This window comes from Electrophorus electricus, chromosome 10, assembly GCF_041902795.1.
Source record: "Electrophorus electricus isolate QZ-2024a chromosome 10, ASM4190279v1, whole genome shotgun sequence".
In the NCBI taxonomy this organism is placed as follows: Eukaryota; Metazoa; Chordata; class Actinopteri; order Gymnotiformes; family Gymnotidae; genus Electrophorus; species Electrophorus electricus.
The window spans coordinates 18308064-18321131 of NC_137506.1; the positions used below are offsets into that span (position 1 = coordinate 18308064).

General features: G+C 38.1%; 1 protein-coding gene across 1 annotated transcript; it reads right to left on the minus strand.

Moving 5' to 3' along the window:
• Positions 1-70: 70 nt before the first annotated feature.
• On the minus strand, positions 71-7815 carry gnmt (glycine N-methyltransferase). Its single transcript, XM_027001472.3, has 6 exons — positions 7408-7815; positions 4568-4695; positions 4157-4270; positions 3947-4089; positions 1840-1958; positions 71-1529 (listed from the first exon to the last, which is right to left on the minus strand). Exons 1-6 carry the CDS (start codon positions 7611-7613, stop codon positions 1358-1360), a joined length of 882 nt encoding a protein of 293 aa, XP_026857273.1. The 5' UTR covers positions 7614-7815; the 3' UTR covers positions 71-1357.
• Positions 7816-13068: the final 5253 nt, after the last annotated feature.

Sequence of the window (13068 nt, forward strand, 5' to 3'; positions counted from 1 at the left end):
AAAGATAGCCAATCATAAGGGTATTTAACTTCTATATTCTAGGAAACCAAATGAAACACTGACACAAATATCAACACAGCAATTTTTATTTACTGTAATGCTTTGTAAAATAAGACTTTCAACAAAATCTATTCTTTACAAGTAATCTGGATACAATACTCAAATTTTGTCACAAAAAAAATCACAATTTATTTATTTTTTTTACAGAAAGCAGACTTTAAGTAGTCTTTAAGATCATCATTTGTCAAAAGCGCTGTTCATTACTTTTACTGAAACGCCCCTAGTCTACCCACTACAATCCATAAATGCTCGCCAAAGCCGGACAGTAAATTAGTATTATTATCTTTGACAGGTACATCAAAGGCTGAATTTATCCCAGTATCCCCTTACCCTCCCTCTAGCCCCTCATCAATCTCTCACAAATACAATAAAATGAATTTTTGCATTATGCCCTTTCATACATTTCTCCATCTACGGTCTGTCCAATAGATGGAGACTCTTAGTGGTGTGCTTTCAGTTCTCGTAAGACAAAAGATTGTATTGTATTATTGTTTACTTGTATTATTATTACTGTGCATTCATATGCACTGTTGATGCAGACAGAGACGTTCCGGCAGTGCGAAGGATTTTTTTATGGTTTCAACTTATACCAATAAAGCAGAAGCTGGACAAAAATAAATGCGAGCTAGTTAAATTCACAAATCAATGGTCACACTAAGTAGGGAACGTTTAACCAGCTTTATCCCTTCTAACCATTTCAACTTAAGGCATGTGGTTGTGGATTAAAAGACAGCAGAGCACATTTGTGCACGCTAAATAGGCTCAGCATAGTTTGGTGAAGTCCTTGCCCAAACACACCTGATTCAGCCTGTGCTTGAGCACACAGAGCACCAAACTGATTTGCTTGATTCCAAGCAAGACTAAAGACTGTAATAGTGAATCGCAAAACAGTACAAATCAATTAAAGCTTTATATTCCATGTACAGTTATGTATGTTTCCTGCTATATCTTTTAATAATTGCCACCAAGTGACAAAATAAAACATCACTCTTTTTGGTGAAAATTTGAGAGTCCTTAACGAAGAGTAATATTTAGAGGAACAAATCAACATAGGAACATGACTTCTCTGATGAACACTTGGCAAATAAAGTCCTGACACTGAATAGGTTCAGAAAATTGTTCTATAAAATTTTGAGCAGCAGGAATTTGCTGCATCTTCTGCTATGGCTTGATTTTGCTGCAAGGCTTTGGAAGCAGAAGCTGCAGTATGGAAGCAGCAAATGAAAGAGCAAAGTACCAGAGAAATAAGACAAAGCAAAGCAAAGAAAAAAGTGTTATTTGGATTGTAAATATTACTTTAAGCAGTCTTTTTAATGACATGGATAAAGTAACGAGGAACGTCTTCCTGCCCAGATGTATAATGCTTAAAATCTCCAAAAACGTGCTGCTCACATTTTCCAAAGAATGCTCCCTTCAGAAGCTCCTTGAAGCTCTGCAGCCGGTGAGGATAATACGACAAGCGGAATTTACTACAAAGCAAACACAGGGGGGTAGATGAGGAATCAACACCTGTGAATCACACAAGACTGCCACATAAATGACAAATCACATGCTAAGCAATCAGCCTCTAGCAGCCTAAGATGAAATAGTAACGTAATAAAAATTGTGAAAATATATCATGGATGAAAGAAAACCAACAGTAGCAAACCCAGCCATACGTTGGCTAGGCATTTATTCTTCATATTCACATCAATATTGTAATTTCATAAGATGTTCTTGTAATCTTTGCTTTATTGAAAGTTTTCTGCGTTTTATCTCCTTCCTGTCTGAATACAGCACCTTGTCTCGGGTGGGGTTTGTACACCCTGAGGGATCTCCAGGGAGTAGTCAAGCGTGACCATATGGGGCTTATTGTTGACCCAAAGCACTGATGTGGAGATGTCTTGTTTCAAGTCACTCTGCAATACAGACACCAGTCAGATGTCTCAAACAGGAACAGCGTGTATTATTATCTACATTACATACTAATGCTATTTAGCTGGATTCCACAAGTAAAAGTACTAAAGTTGTCTGTTAGCTTTTGGTAATTTCAGATTCCAGTAAAAATACAAGACATGGGATTGACATGCCAATCTTTGACAAACGACTGCCTATTTTGTAATCATCATCTCTGTGCACTTATTATTTTTCTTGTACATATTACTGTCATTTTTTTCAATGTTATCTATATGGAAATATACACTGTTAATGTGCACACCTGTTGAAATTCAGATTTATATATAGATCTCTTGCTCATTTAGCAACCTGACATACTTTGCTGGAATGTCTTTCACTTTGGGTGACTTTATGGCAAGTTATTGTACAAATCTTTCATGAACTTTGCACTTTGTTGTTCTGTCCAAACAAACTGACTGGACAAACATTTTCCATTTGGAAAACATTTAAACATCTCGGCAAAAACAAAATTTAGCTCTAGGAAATACCAAAAAATATATAATTTTTTGTATAATGCCTCTTTTTATATTTTTCCATGTACAATCTGTCCAACAGATGGAGACTGAGAACTTTATTTGATTCTCTATGCCATAATATGCTCAAACCTGTCATAATCTTACAACTTCATAGAATGTTTTCTGTTTAGCTTCTGCACATTTAAACGAATGAACACTGTCAAAAGAAGTAAATAGTCTGTTATTAGTTCACCAGTTATCTTAGACATGTGTGGCTGCTTCTTTGTTGACAAAACATTAGAAAAATCTCTGTGCACTTATTACTTACTTGTTCTTATTACAACCACTTTGTTCAGTGTTATCTATTGTAATGCGGAGTGATCACAAGGCGGATGCGTATGCTGAGCAGAGCGAGACTTATTAGGGGAAAATCCAAAATTGGGGTCATTAGAACAGTCCAGGGTCAAATTACCAACACGAAGAGTTCTAGGATACATGATAAACAAAAAAAACAAACACACGAAAACAGAAAAGGGAAACAGGATACAGCGAATAACACAACTGACACGAGCAGAGACTTGGACTAACCGAGGCTTGGATAACAACTACGAATAGCAAACATGACAGAGACCACAAGACTGAACAAACACAGGGTGTATATACATGTAATGAGAATTAAACAAGAGGCAGGTGTTACAGATGTTACAGCGAAAAACAAAACAAGGACCGTAACAGAACAGCTAAAATGAAACAATGACACGACAGAGGGAAACCATGGAGACAGGACACTAGCAGGGGCCAATCGTGACATCTATTAGGAAATATGCAGTTAATGCGGAAACCTGATAATATATTGCTGTTGTAGCAGCAATTGGCTATTTGTCTATCTGCTTGCCTGCTGTTGCTATGGCAGCAATGAAAATAGGACATTTAAGGAGAACAATCTTATCTACATTCTCACAACTTTACACTCCAGTAGAATGAATGTTTTATGGTTTAAACATCTATTTTTATTATTTACTGTAAAACAGGAAGTACATTGTTAACCTCAGCTGATAGTCTGTTGTTATAAGGTTACGAAAACTAGAAAGCTTGAAAGGAAAAAAAAAACCTCTAGAAACTATTAATGCAACCGGGCATGCAGTTCAGATACTTCCGTGGTCACTTGCTCAACTTTATGAAGCTGATTCCCTCAAACAGAAAGCTGTTATTACTTATGTAGCATTTGTGTGCACTGTATTTTTGGGAGCAAATAACCATGAATTCACATCAGCAGGATGTCATGAATGCACTGAAAGTGGAGATGACCACAGGTGAGAAAACAAAAAATCTGAATCATGGATTACTATGTAAGAGAGGTGTCCTTGTTACTTATTTACTCTGTTATTTATATTACTATGTACTGTTAACTTTATGAACATTGCGAGTAAGCTTTTGACAAAATAGTGGTACTTTAAAAGTGTTACTTTTTTTAGAAAAATAAACATTTACCCTACCTGATAATAAATGTTCTTCCCTTGGGGAGCAAGGCCAGTCTCCAGCATGTAGTCATAGTTACGGTGATCAATAATCATGATTCCGCCAGGCTTCACCATGCTGGCAATGTTCTGGAGAGCCAGCTTCTGATCACTCTGGTCTCCTATGAGATAATTACTCAGTCAAGCAACTGAACTGAACTGAAACATTAATGAGCTGAATATTCTTACCTTTAAAGTCTGGTAAATGAGCGAATGAGTTTCCTAGACAGATAACTGCATCAAATCCGTCTCCCTGCTTTTGAATATCGTCTGGTAGAGTAAGCCAGTTAGCCTCTTCAATTACTGCAAGGAAAAGATTACAGCAGTGTACTTGGGGACCCTGAGGCAGTGTTTGCAATACTCTGTTCTTTTGCCACCAGGAGCCCTTTTCTAATTATTTTAAGTGGGAGCAACCCATTTTGCTCTCTGTTTTTGTGCTCAGCTTATGTCATACACATTTGTTTTGTTTGTTTGTATGCGTTGACCAATCGGGTCAGGGTATTGATCTGTTATAATCATGACTCCACAAATCAGATTGTGCACATGCTGGAGGCATGTCCCCACAAGTTATCTCTATTGAATTTTAGAGCCTCTTCGTACCCCATTGGTCAAAAGCTGGCTCCTTCCTCCTTTCCCATCTCTCTTTGAGAGCATACTTCAGCATCTTGTCACTGGCATCCACACTAACAACCTTGAAACCTTCCTCCAGCAACATAATAGAATCCACTCTGGAAAGAAAAAAAAAAAAAAGTCACGGGTAAACAACACCATAATCCATGTGATTTCCCAAAGTCACGGGTCAATTCACATCTGACATTTCAAACCACTGCCCTATAGAGACAAGGAAGACATGCCTCATGAATCTTTTCTATACTAGCACTCAGATCTTCCACTGCCTGTCTGTACATCGGTTGCTGTCTTCAAAAACAGAGTGAAGCCCAGCCTCCAAGATGCCCTTGACCCCTACCCACTTCAATGCTCTTGATAAATCCTACACATTTTAACGTATACATAGATAGAAAAACCTGCATTTCCAAAAACTGACTGACCTGAAAAATTAACAAAGTGGACAATATATTGTTTAACACAGTTAATCAGTTGAACCCTAAACTTTACACTAATAACAATTGTGATTAACAGATAATGATATAGATTCCGCATAGAAAGCTACAGGAAGTGATGAATACAGATTTCAGTTTCAGCACCTTTAAATGATGATGATGGTGTTGTGATGCACTCAACCTTTAAACATGCTTAGGTAAGCCTGATGATAAATTATCATTTGGTACCCAAAACCTTATGCAACAAATGGATCTGGCTTTATGCAACAAAAAAAACAAACAAAAAAAACAAAACAGATTTTGTAGTATCCACATGAGTGAAGAGTGTAACTAAGTGACTGGATTCATGGATTTTCATGGATTATGCTGAATGTGCATTCTGTGAGTCATAAAACAACTCCGTTATGCAAGTGAACTGGAATTCAAGGCTATTATTAGGTTAGGTTAGTGTGTCTGTGTTTGGTAGAGGGGGTGTAACCTTTGGGGTTGGGCAAAAGAAAGCCTTTAGTAGATGTATAACACTACTGCAGCGCTGCCGTCTCTCCTTACACCTACTGTTCCATTTTACCAGGCAAGAGAAAGCATATACCTTCCCTAGATAAAACTAGGTCTAAGATAGGTCCGTTATACCAGTAGGGGCTTTTTGATTTTCAAAACCTTCCTGCTTCACTCTTTTATTTTTCGTTCAGTCAGTGAAGAACCACTGAAAGAAACTAGGACAGGCAGACTGATCTTTCCCCAGCTAAACATTTCTAGTGCTGGGTGAATAATCCCATCTTTGCCAAGACACAGAAAATGGGACAGCTAATGTGTAACCTTGGAGCTGTTCTCTGTAGCCTGAATAGCCACTTTAATAGAAACACCTTCACTTAAAGTCTATATCCCATCTGTTGCCATGCACTATGTGTATTATGCATCCTGTAGTCCATCAGTCAGTTTGACTGCTGCTGCTGACTAGATTGTTTTGGGTGGTGGTACACGCACAACCCAGAGTGACAGTGACACATGTTAAAAACCTCAGCAGTACTGCTACTCAAACACAACCCTACACAGGAACCTTACACAGGATGATACGAAGTGATGGCAAAGGATTTTTTTGTAGTTGGTGTCAAAACATGCATTGGATGCAAATTAATAAATAAAGAGTGTATTCTCAGAAAGATGGATGCCATAAGTCCAAGGTGAGAATTGTTCAATAACGATGTCTTAATTTTCTTCCTATTGGATAGTCATGATTCAGTAAAGTGATAAATCCCAGAACTTTCCTCAGAATCAGGCATTTTGTCCTATGCAAAATAAATACCCGTTTCTTGTGTGTTTTATATAGTGAATCCAAATGTTTCTAGGATGAATCCATCACCCTTATGTTTTGTTGTGTTGCAGTATACTTACATATGTATAGTTTAGAAAGTGGAGCAAACTATTGCTGGACACTGAAGAGGGATGTTCCTAAAATTAAATATAAGCTAAAATCATACACCTGTACATTTTATGAGTACATTTGTACATATCTGGTGTTTAATAACAGCCTTATTTATGAATAATGTGAAGTTTTAAGTTTAATTGTTTTGGCACTTGGCAACCAACAAATATTTTCAGCAAAAAAAGCAGCTCAAATAGTACCTTAGATATTTAATGGTTGTAGGATCACTGACGGGCAGTGTTAAGACTTCTGACAGGAAATAACTCATGCTTGTTAATTGAGTACCCTGATTTCAACAGTCAAATCCTACTGCTTTTACTTTATGACTCACTCTACCCTTTTTTAAACATGTAGTTCATGTGTACTTGCCAACCTGATTGCTGTATCCATCCATTCATCCACCTATCTATGTGCCTATATAATTTGTGGGTAAAATAAATGAACAGGGAGTTCTCTTAATTCTGTTTACTCAGAGATGGCCAAATGTTTCGTTACTGCCATGCAGATTTTTAACTGACGCTGGGTGTTGTCACCTAAAAAATATTAATTTAACTGATTAACCCTTTTAAAGATTACAGCAGCCCTTAACAGGGCATCACAGTCATCACAGAGTATAAAACAGCAGGTAAACCAAAATTACTGGGCTGTACTACATTATCTGGCTATACTTATTGAGTAGGAAGGGACTCTTGTCATCAGCATGGCCTTAACTGTCATTGTCAGTAAATCATTCATTCTAGCTTGTCATTTCCATCAAATGTCTACGTTAAGATCAAGGGTCTGTGTGACGCAACACCTTCCTACAAAACACGTCTAAATGCAGAATCAACGGCAGCTGCGTTTCAAAATAACTTATCAAACACATCCGTGTAGTTAAATGGACTTCGACTTCAACTTCCAGATAAACAGTTAAACAAAACCGAAGTGCGTTTCGTCTCCGTGAGCATGCGCCATACCCTGTGCCGCAGGCTACATCCAGGACCCTTTGACAACCGTGCTGCTTCAGCAAAGACACCACCCAACTTTTGTATTCCTCCGTCCTACTCCTTGTGTCTCCAATGTAAAGTTGCCACACTTTTGCTGCTTTACCGTCGGCGTACTGGTCAGGAAGACCGACTGCAGCGACGCCGAGAGAACGCGTACGGTAAACGCTGTCGACCATTCTGCACAAGCAAGTGCTTTTCGAGTCTTACTGAACAAAGGTGTGGCTACGGCTGGCGTGGCACTGATGTACGAACTGGTGTACGCGACTAGTTTGTGTCCGAGGAATTTTGGTTGCACGTATCTGTTGTCCTTTGTTGTATTTATACTTGCGAACGCAACATCGAAACGAAAACTTTCAACCAATCAAATGCGACTGTTCCATCACGCCTACGTTTTTACCGGTCAATGCCAAATGGGGGGGACGTTTACCGAGGGCGCGCGTGTCGAAGTAACCAGTCTTCCTCTGCGTTTCGTCATATTTCTTTTGGAAGCAGCACGATTGGTGCCACGCGCACTGTGCCGGTAAAAGAACGGATTTCGCTGTCACAAATGAATTTTAAATAAATTATGCATGTGCATTTTTACACTACCAACAGCGCAGTCACATTAATGAAACCTGTAGAACTCTTTATTTATTTATTTATTTTTGGAGGTGTTGGCCTGCATGGTTGGCTGAGTCAAAGTGACTTGGCAAGTTTCATTCTGACTAGAATAATAAATGGTAAACTCTATTTCCAGCACATGGTAGTGCTGTTGGCATGGGCATGCTACTTCATATTAAATTTCAATAAGTTTTCTCTCAAGTCCTGAGCAGAAACAATATAATGATGGATTTTTTTAACCTTAGTTTAAAGACCTTATCGCACCTTATCTAAAAGTACTGTGTTGATGTTTTGTCCACTTTTCTTTGGAAATCTGCACATGCACAGACATACAAAAACAGTGCTTTGTCCTTGACTCTCGATCCTCCCCAGTAATCTTTTTAATCATTCAGTGCTGCTCAACCCATAATCTCCATATGACCTCACTAACCCCAGCAGGAGCAGAATTTTTCTGACACAAAATCTTCCAAAAAATGTAAAAGAAAAAAGTGATGGGATTGCAGAACACTAAAACTACACCTCTTGCTTTGAAACTGGTGCCTTTGAGTTCAAACCTTTTTATAAAACAGAGATTATATAACAGATAAATCAGACCTCTGTCCTAAAATATCTCCTGTGCCCAAAATGTGTTATATTATGAACTCCTGGCATGAACTCCTTTTCAACCGCATTTATATAAGTTAAAGCTCCTGATTTAAGGGTTTTCCATCTGCCAGTTTTGCACACTGCATGAATGACAAATAAAATAAATAGATAGATAAATAAATAAATTAATTAATAGATGCCCTGATGACAATCTAGTCTGTTGGTAATGGCAATGCCCCACCTCATTCTACATACAAAGGGAAAACCAAACATTTCATTTGTACTTCACAGCTTCCAATATTTAGCCACGTCTTACAAGTCATGGGAAATTTGTTTATGATTTGTTTAGGAAGCTGCTCCTGACTTTGGGGGGGTGGGGGTGGGGGGGTGTCAGGTGTTGAGCTGTCCTCATGCTAGCCTAGACAGCAGCTGTATGATACTGCTTCTGACCTTGTGGGGGTTGGGATGTTCTCCATTCTAGCTTAGACAGCAGCTGGCTCCAGGCGGAGCACTCCCAGACAGGTCAGATAGTGTTAACCTTCATCCTCCTTTCCTAACCAGAGTAGTGTCAGTTGATGTGTTTATGTATTCAGTGGCGATTCTAGTCTGTTGTGGCCCTTGGCAAAAATTCACAGGGCTACCTTAAGGAATTCAGGCCTCACACTGTCAATGCAAACTTTGCACATTGCCACTGCTGTAGGTTAATGTTTGTTAGCCCTCGGGGGCCCCCTCACTCGCCTGAGGCCCCAAGGAGTTGCCTGCTTTGCCCGTTGGCAAGCAGTGCCTCTATGTATTGTGAGGGTGGAAAAGTGTTAAGTCTTATCTCTCAACTAAGCTAAAATATGACAACACATTCAAAGGCAAGCATGGTTTTCTAATCTTGGTGTGTCAATGAAAAACACATTCTGAGTGAAGATTTAAAAATGGTGGTATTTTTTATGCTTGAAGACCTGGCAACCATTATTTGATTAAACTTTGAAACAAGGAAGAGGTGTTTGCACATCTAAAATGATAAACTTGGCAAATTAACTTGTATATCGATAATTGAAACTTTTTTCAGTATAAACCCTGAAAATTTTCATTAGTAGAATATCTTGACGCTGTCATTTGGGAATGCAACTTTTGTTGAAAAAGATTAATGAGAAGGTCATAGAGGTTGTGTTTGTTCTGCATGTTCAGACTACTACATAAAGGCTGAAAACTAAAGGTAAGGTTATCTGTACACTGCTCATTTGTGTTGTGCATGATTTCTTGATCATAAAAGGAAATTGCTAAAAAAAAAAAATCTGAATTTTTCAGTAAGCCACATAATAGTTGCTACTTTGAAATGCAAAACAAAAGTCTTGTGTTTCCGATCATGTTCACATCTCACTAGAGAAGAGTGAAGCTTCTAAATTCTTATTGGATTTTGCAACTGAAGATCAGATGAACATAGATTATTGAACACTGACTGCAATTGGAAAATCTAAGAAACATTTGGTGTTTGAGATATTATTTTACCTTATATCCAAATGCAGTGAATGCATTTAAATATCGATGTCTACAATGACATGTTTAGTGTATATGCATTTTATTTATGCCTACTAGCATCCAAGGGTAGATGCCAGTGTTACTAGCAAAGTGTAAAATAAATAGCATAAAAGGCAGGAAATGTAACATCTAGTTAAAATAATCTACAGATTTATTATGTCTTATTATACTAGTCTTTTTAACAAACAACGGTGGTATATCTTTATTGAACAACTGGTTTAACAACCAAGCTCACGTGTAGAATAATACTCTATGATAATGACATCTTAAGATAGGAGGGTAATTTAATTATAAGATAGGAGTGTTCCAACCAGACAGGTCCTACTAAATTCACAAAGTTCAGTTTTTACAATTGTATTTGGGAGCCTGATATTTTATATTTGAATCTGAATTCATATCCTCTAGATGAAAAACTGTAAAAAATAAAATAAAATTAAAAAAGCATATGATTTATTTACATGTTTTGTCAGTGTTAATTTAGCCATTTTTAAAATTAATTCATTCACTGATTCATTTATTCATTAAATATTCCATTTTCAGTATTGCTGCTACAAACTTCAACATTTCCCAGAAGTTCTATGAATGACCTCAAGATGGCAATATACCACAGTGGAAACATCTCACATTAGAACTTGAGATCTTGTTATTAGATTACCTGTTCTCATTTCAGTGTCCATGCACTGGGGCCAAACAAAGTGCCTCATCCTCCTATGATCTTCAGAGAGTAACACAATTTGGAGATTAAATATTTTAACTCTCAAAGGCCCCTTCCTTTTCACAGTTTCCATAATTCCCACAATAATCCTAACTGAATATGTAATGTTAGACTATATTTAGATCACTCTGTTCACTCTGAAGGGATATATTCACATAGTCCACACAACATTCTAACATTCAGATGATCCTATACGCTGCATTAATGCTCGAAACACCTCCAGTCTCAAATGTGCCTGGATTCTCGGATGCCACATTCACTCTTTCCCTGTAACCATCTCCACTGCGTACTCCTCTGTGTACAAATGTACAACGCTAACATTTGCACATAATTGTGTCCTATACAATTGAACAACATGAACAAAAGGTTCTTTCACTTTTTTAAACATCAGTTACTATGTTTACTTTGTCTTAGCTGTGATAGGAGTGAAAGGTCAAAAGTCAGATGAACTCTATGTCCTTCCACCTCACACAATGCCCATATGCCATGAGAGTTACCGCTTCTACCATTGTTCTGGCCTCCCTCGTAAACATTGCCGTGGCCAGATGCCAGCACTCCCAACCAGGGGTGTCCAACAGTTTCTGCTCTGGGATGCCAGCCTCTCCGAACTCAGGAAACAATTAGTGTCACAGAGGGACTTGCTGGTCGAGCCCAGCACATGCTCTCCTGTGATGTAGAGGGAAGAGGGAAGTAGTGATGTGGAAGACTCGGCTGTGTTCCCCTCTTCCCGTCTCACTGTGTGGGGAAGGATGCTTGGGGCCAGGTGGCATCTCCATGTGCCAAGGTGGATGTTTTTAAACGTTGCCTTGTAGAGAGACTAAAGTAATACCCTCAGAGTTAAAAAAAACAAAACACAAAAACAAAACCTAACTTCCAATTGAGGTGCTCTGCTTTGTGCCTGTTTGCTTGCTAATGCATATGATGGAAGGCTGAGTCCTTGGTGTATTGCAGTTGTATGGTACAGTACAAGTGCCTGCATGCAGCATTTAGGTTGACTTTGCACTGCAAAGTATAAGGACAACCTTCACTTTGTTTGACACTGGAGATAAAAGATTGTTGTGCAAATGCAGGTGAGATTCAAATGTTCTATTAGTCACCATGTAAAGCAGCAGCATTCAGCAGCTATGTCTGGGTCACATAAATCTGTAAGTATTCATGCTTCTATTGAAATTCTCAAGGAACCCTGTTTAATTTAGATTTACAAATATGCAGTTTATTTATACATTAAGTGATGCATGTGGTATAATCGAATCTCTACTTGATAAAGAATCACTGAGTTGTTCATTGTAATCATTCCACCCCTTTTTTCCTTCAGATATCTACCATCAAGCAGTTCTGAGGATGCACTGCTAATAATGGACAGAATGTAATAAGTAAGCTATAACAAGTCAGAAAATTACCACAAAATAATTCATTTCATTTCAGGTTACAAGGGGTTTGGAGTTGCAAGGTCTCTTCTTCTCTGAAGCATTCACTTTTAACAAAGGATCGGAAATTGTGCTGTGGATCAAAACACTGTTGAGTGTGAGCAGACCTTTTCTTCGTATCATAGACCGTGTCCAACAACTTATGAAATTATGTAAGAGCGGGGAAAAAAGTATTGATGTGTGAGGTAGCTCATAAAGACTAACTCTCCAAAGGCCTGGTTTAAAAACCTTTGATTATTGAAGCCTAAGACTGAAACAAGGTCTGCAGGTTCAATTTTGTGTAGGTCTTTTTTGGTTATTTCTTTGGAAGATGTACTTATGCCTACAGGCAGGATGACTAGGATTTCACAGTGGCCATACAACGCCATTTTGATCAGATCAGTCATGAGGTCATTTATGTGCTCAATTAAAACAGTAGTTCTTGGAATCCCACTAAGGGGTTGGGCAATCGTGGTTTTATGTAGCCTGTATTGTGTGCCATATGTGAATATGATATGCATATGAATGAGGGTCTCATGTGCACACAAATATGAGAAAGTTTGACTTTTCCAGTGTCTACATGTACTTCAACAAATTCTCCCCTTTCAGTATAAATTGGACAGCTCTAATCTTGAATAAAGATTACATAAGCTTTATCCTCACCAATCACACAGTTGATGACTTATGCTTTTTGCATCTTTTAAACTACAACTAATTTTCTGCTTGAATGATCTCTTTGAGACTGAGCAATGTAGAGAGCATAAGAAAACCTGTGAATGAAACCTAACCTGCAAG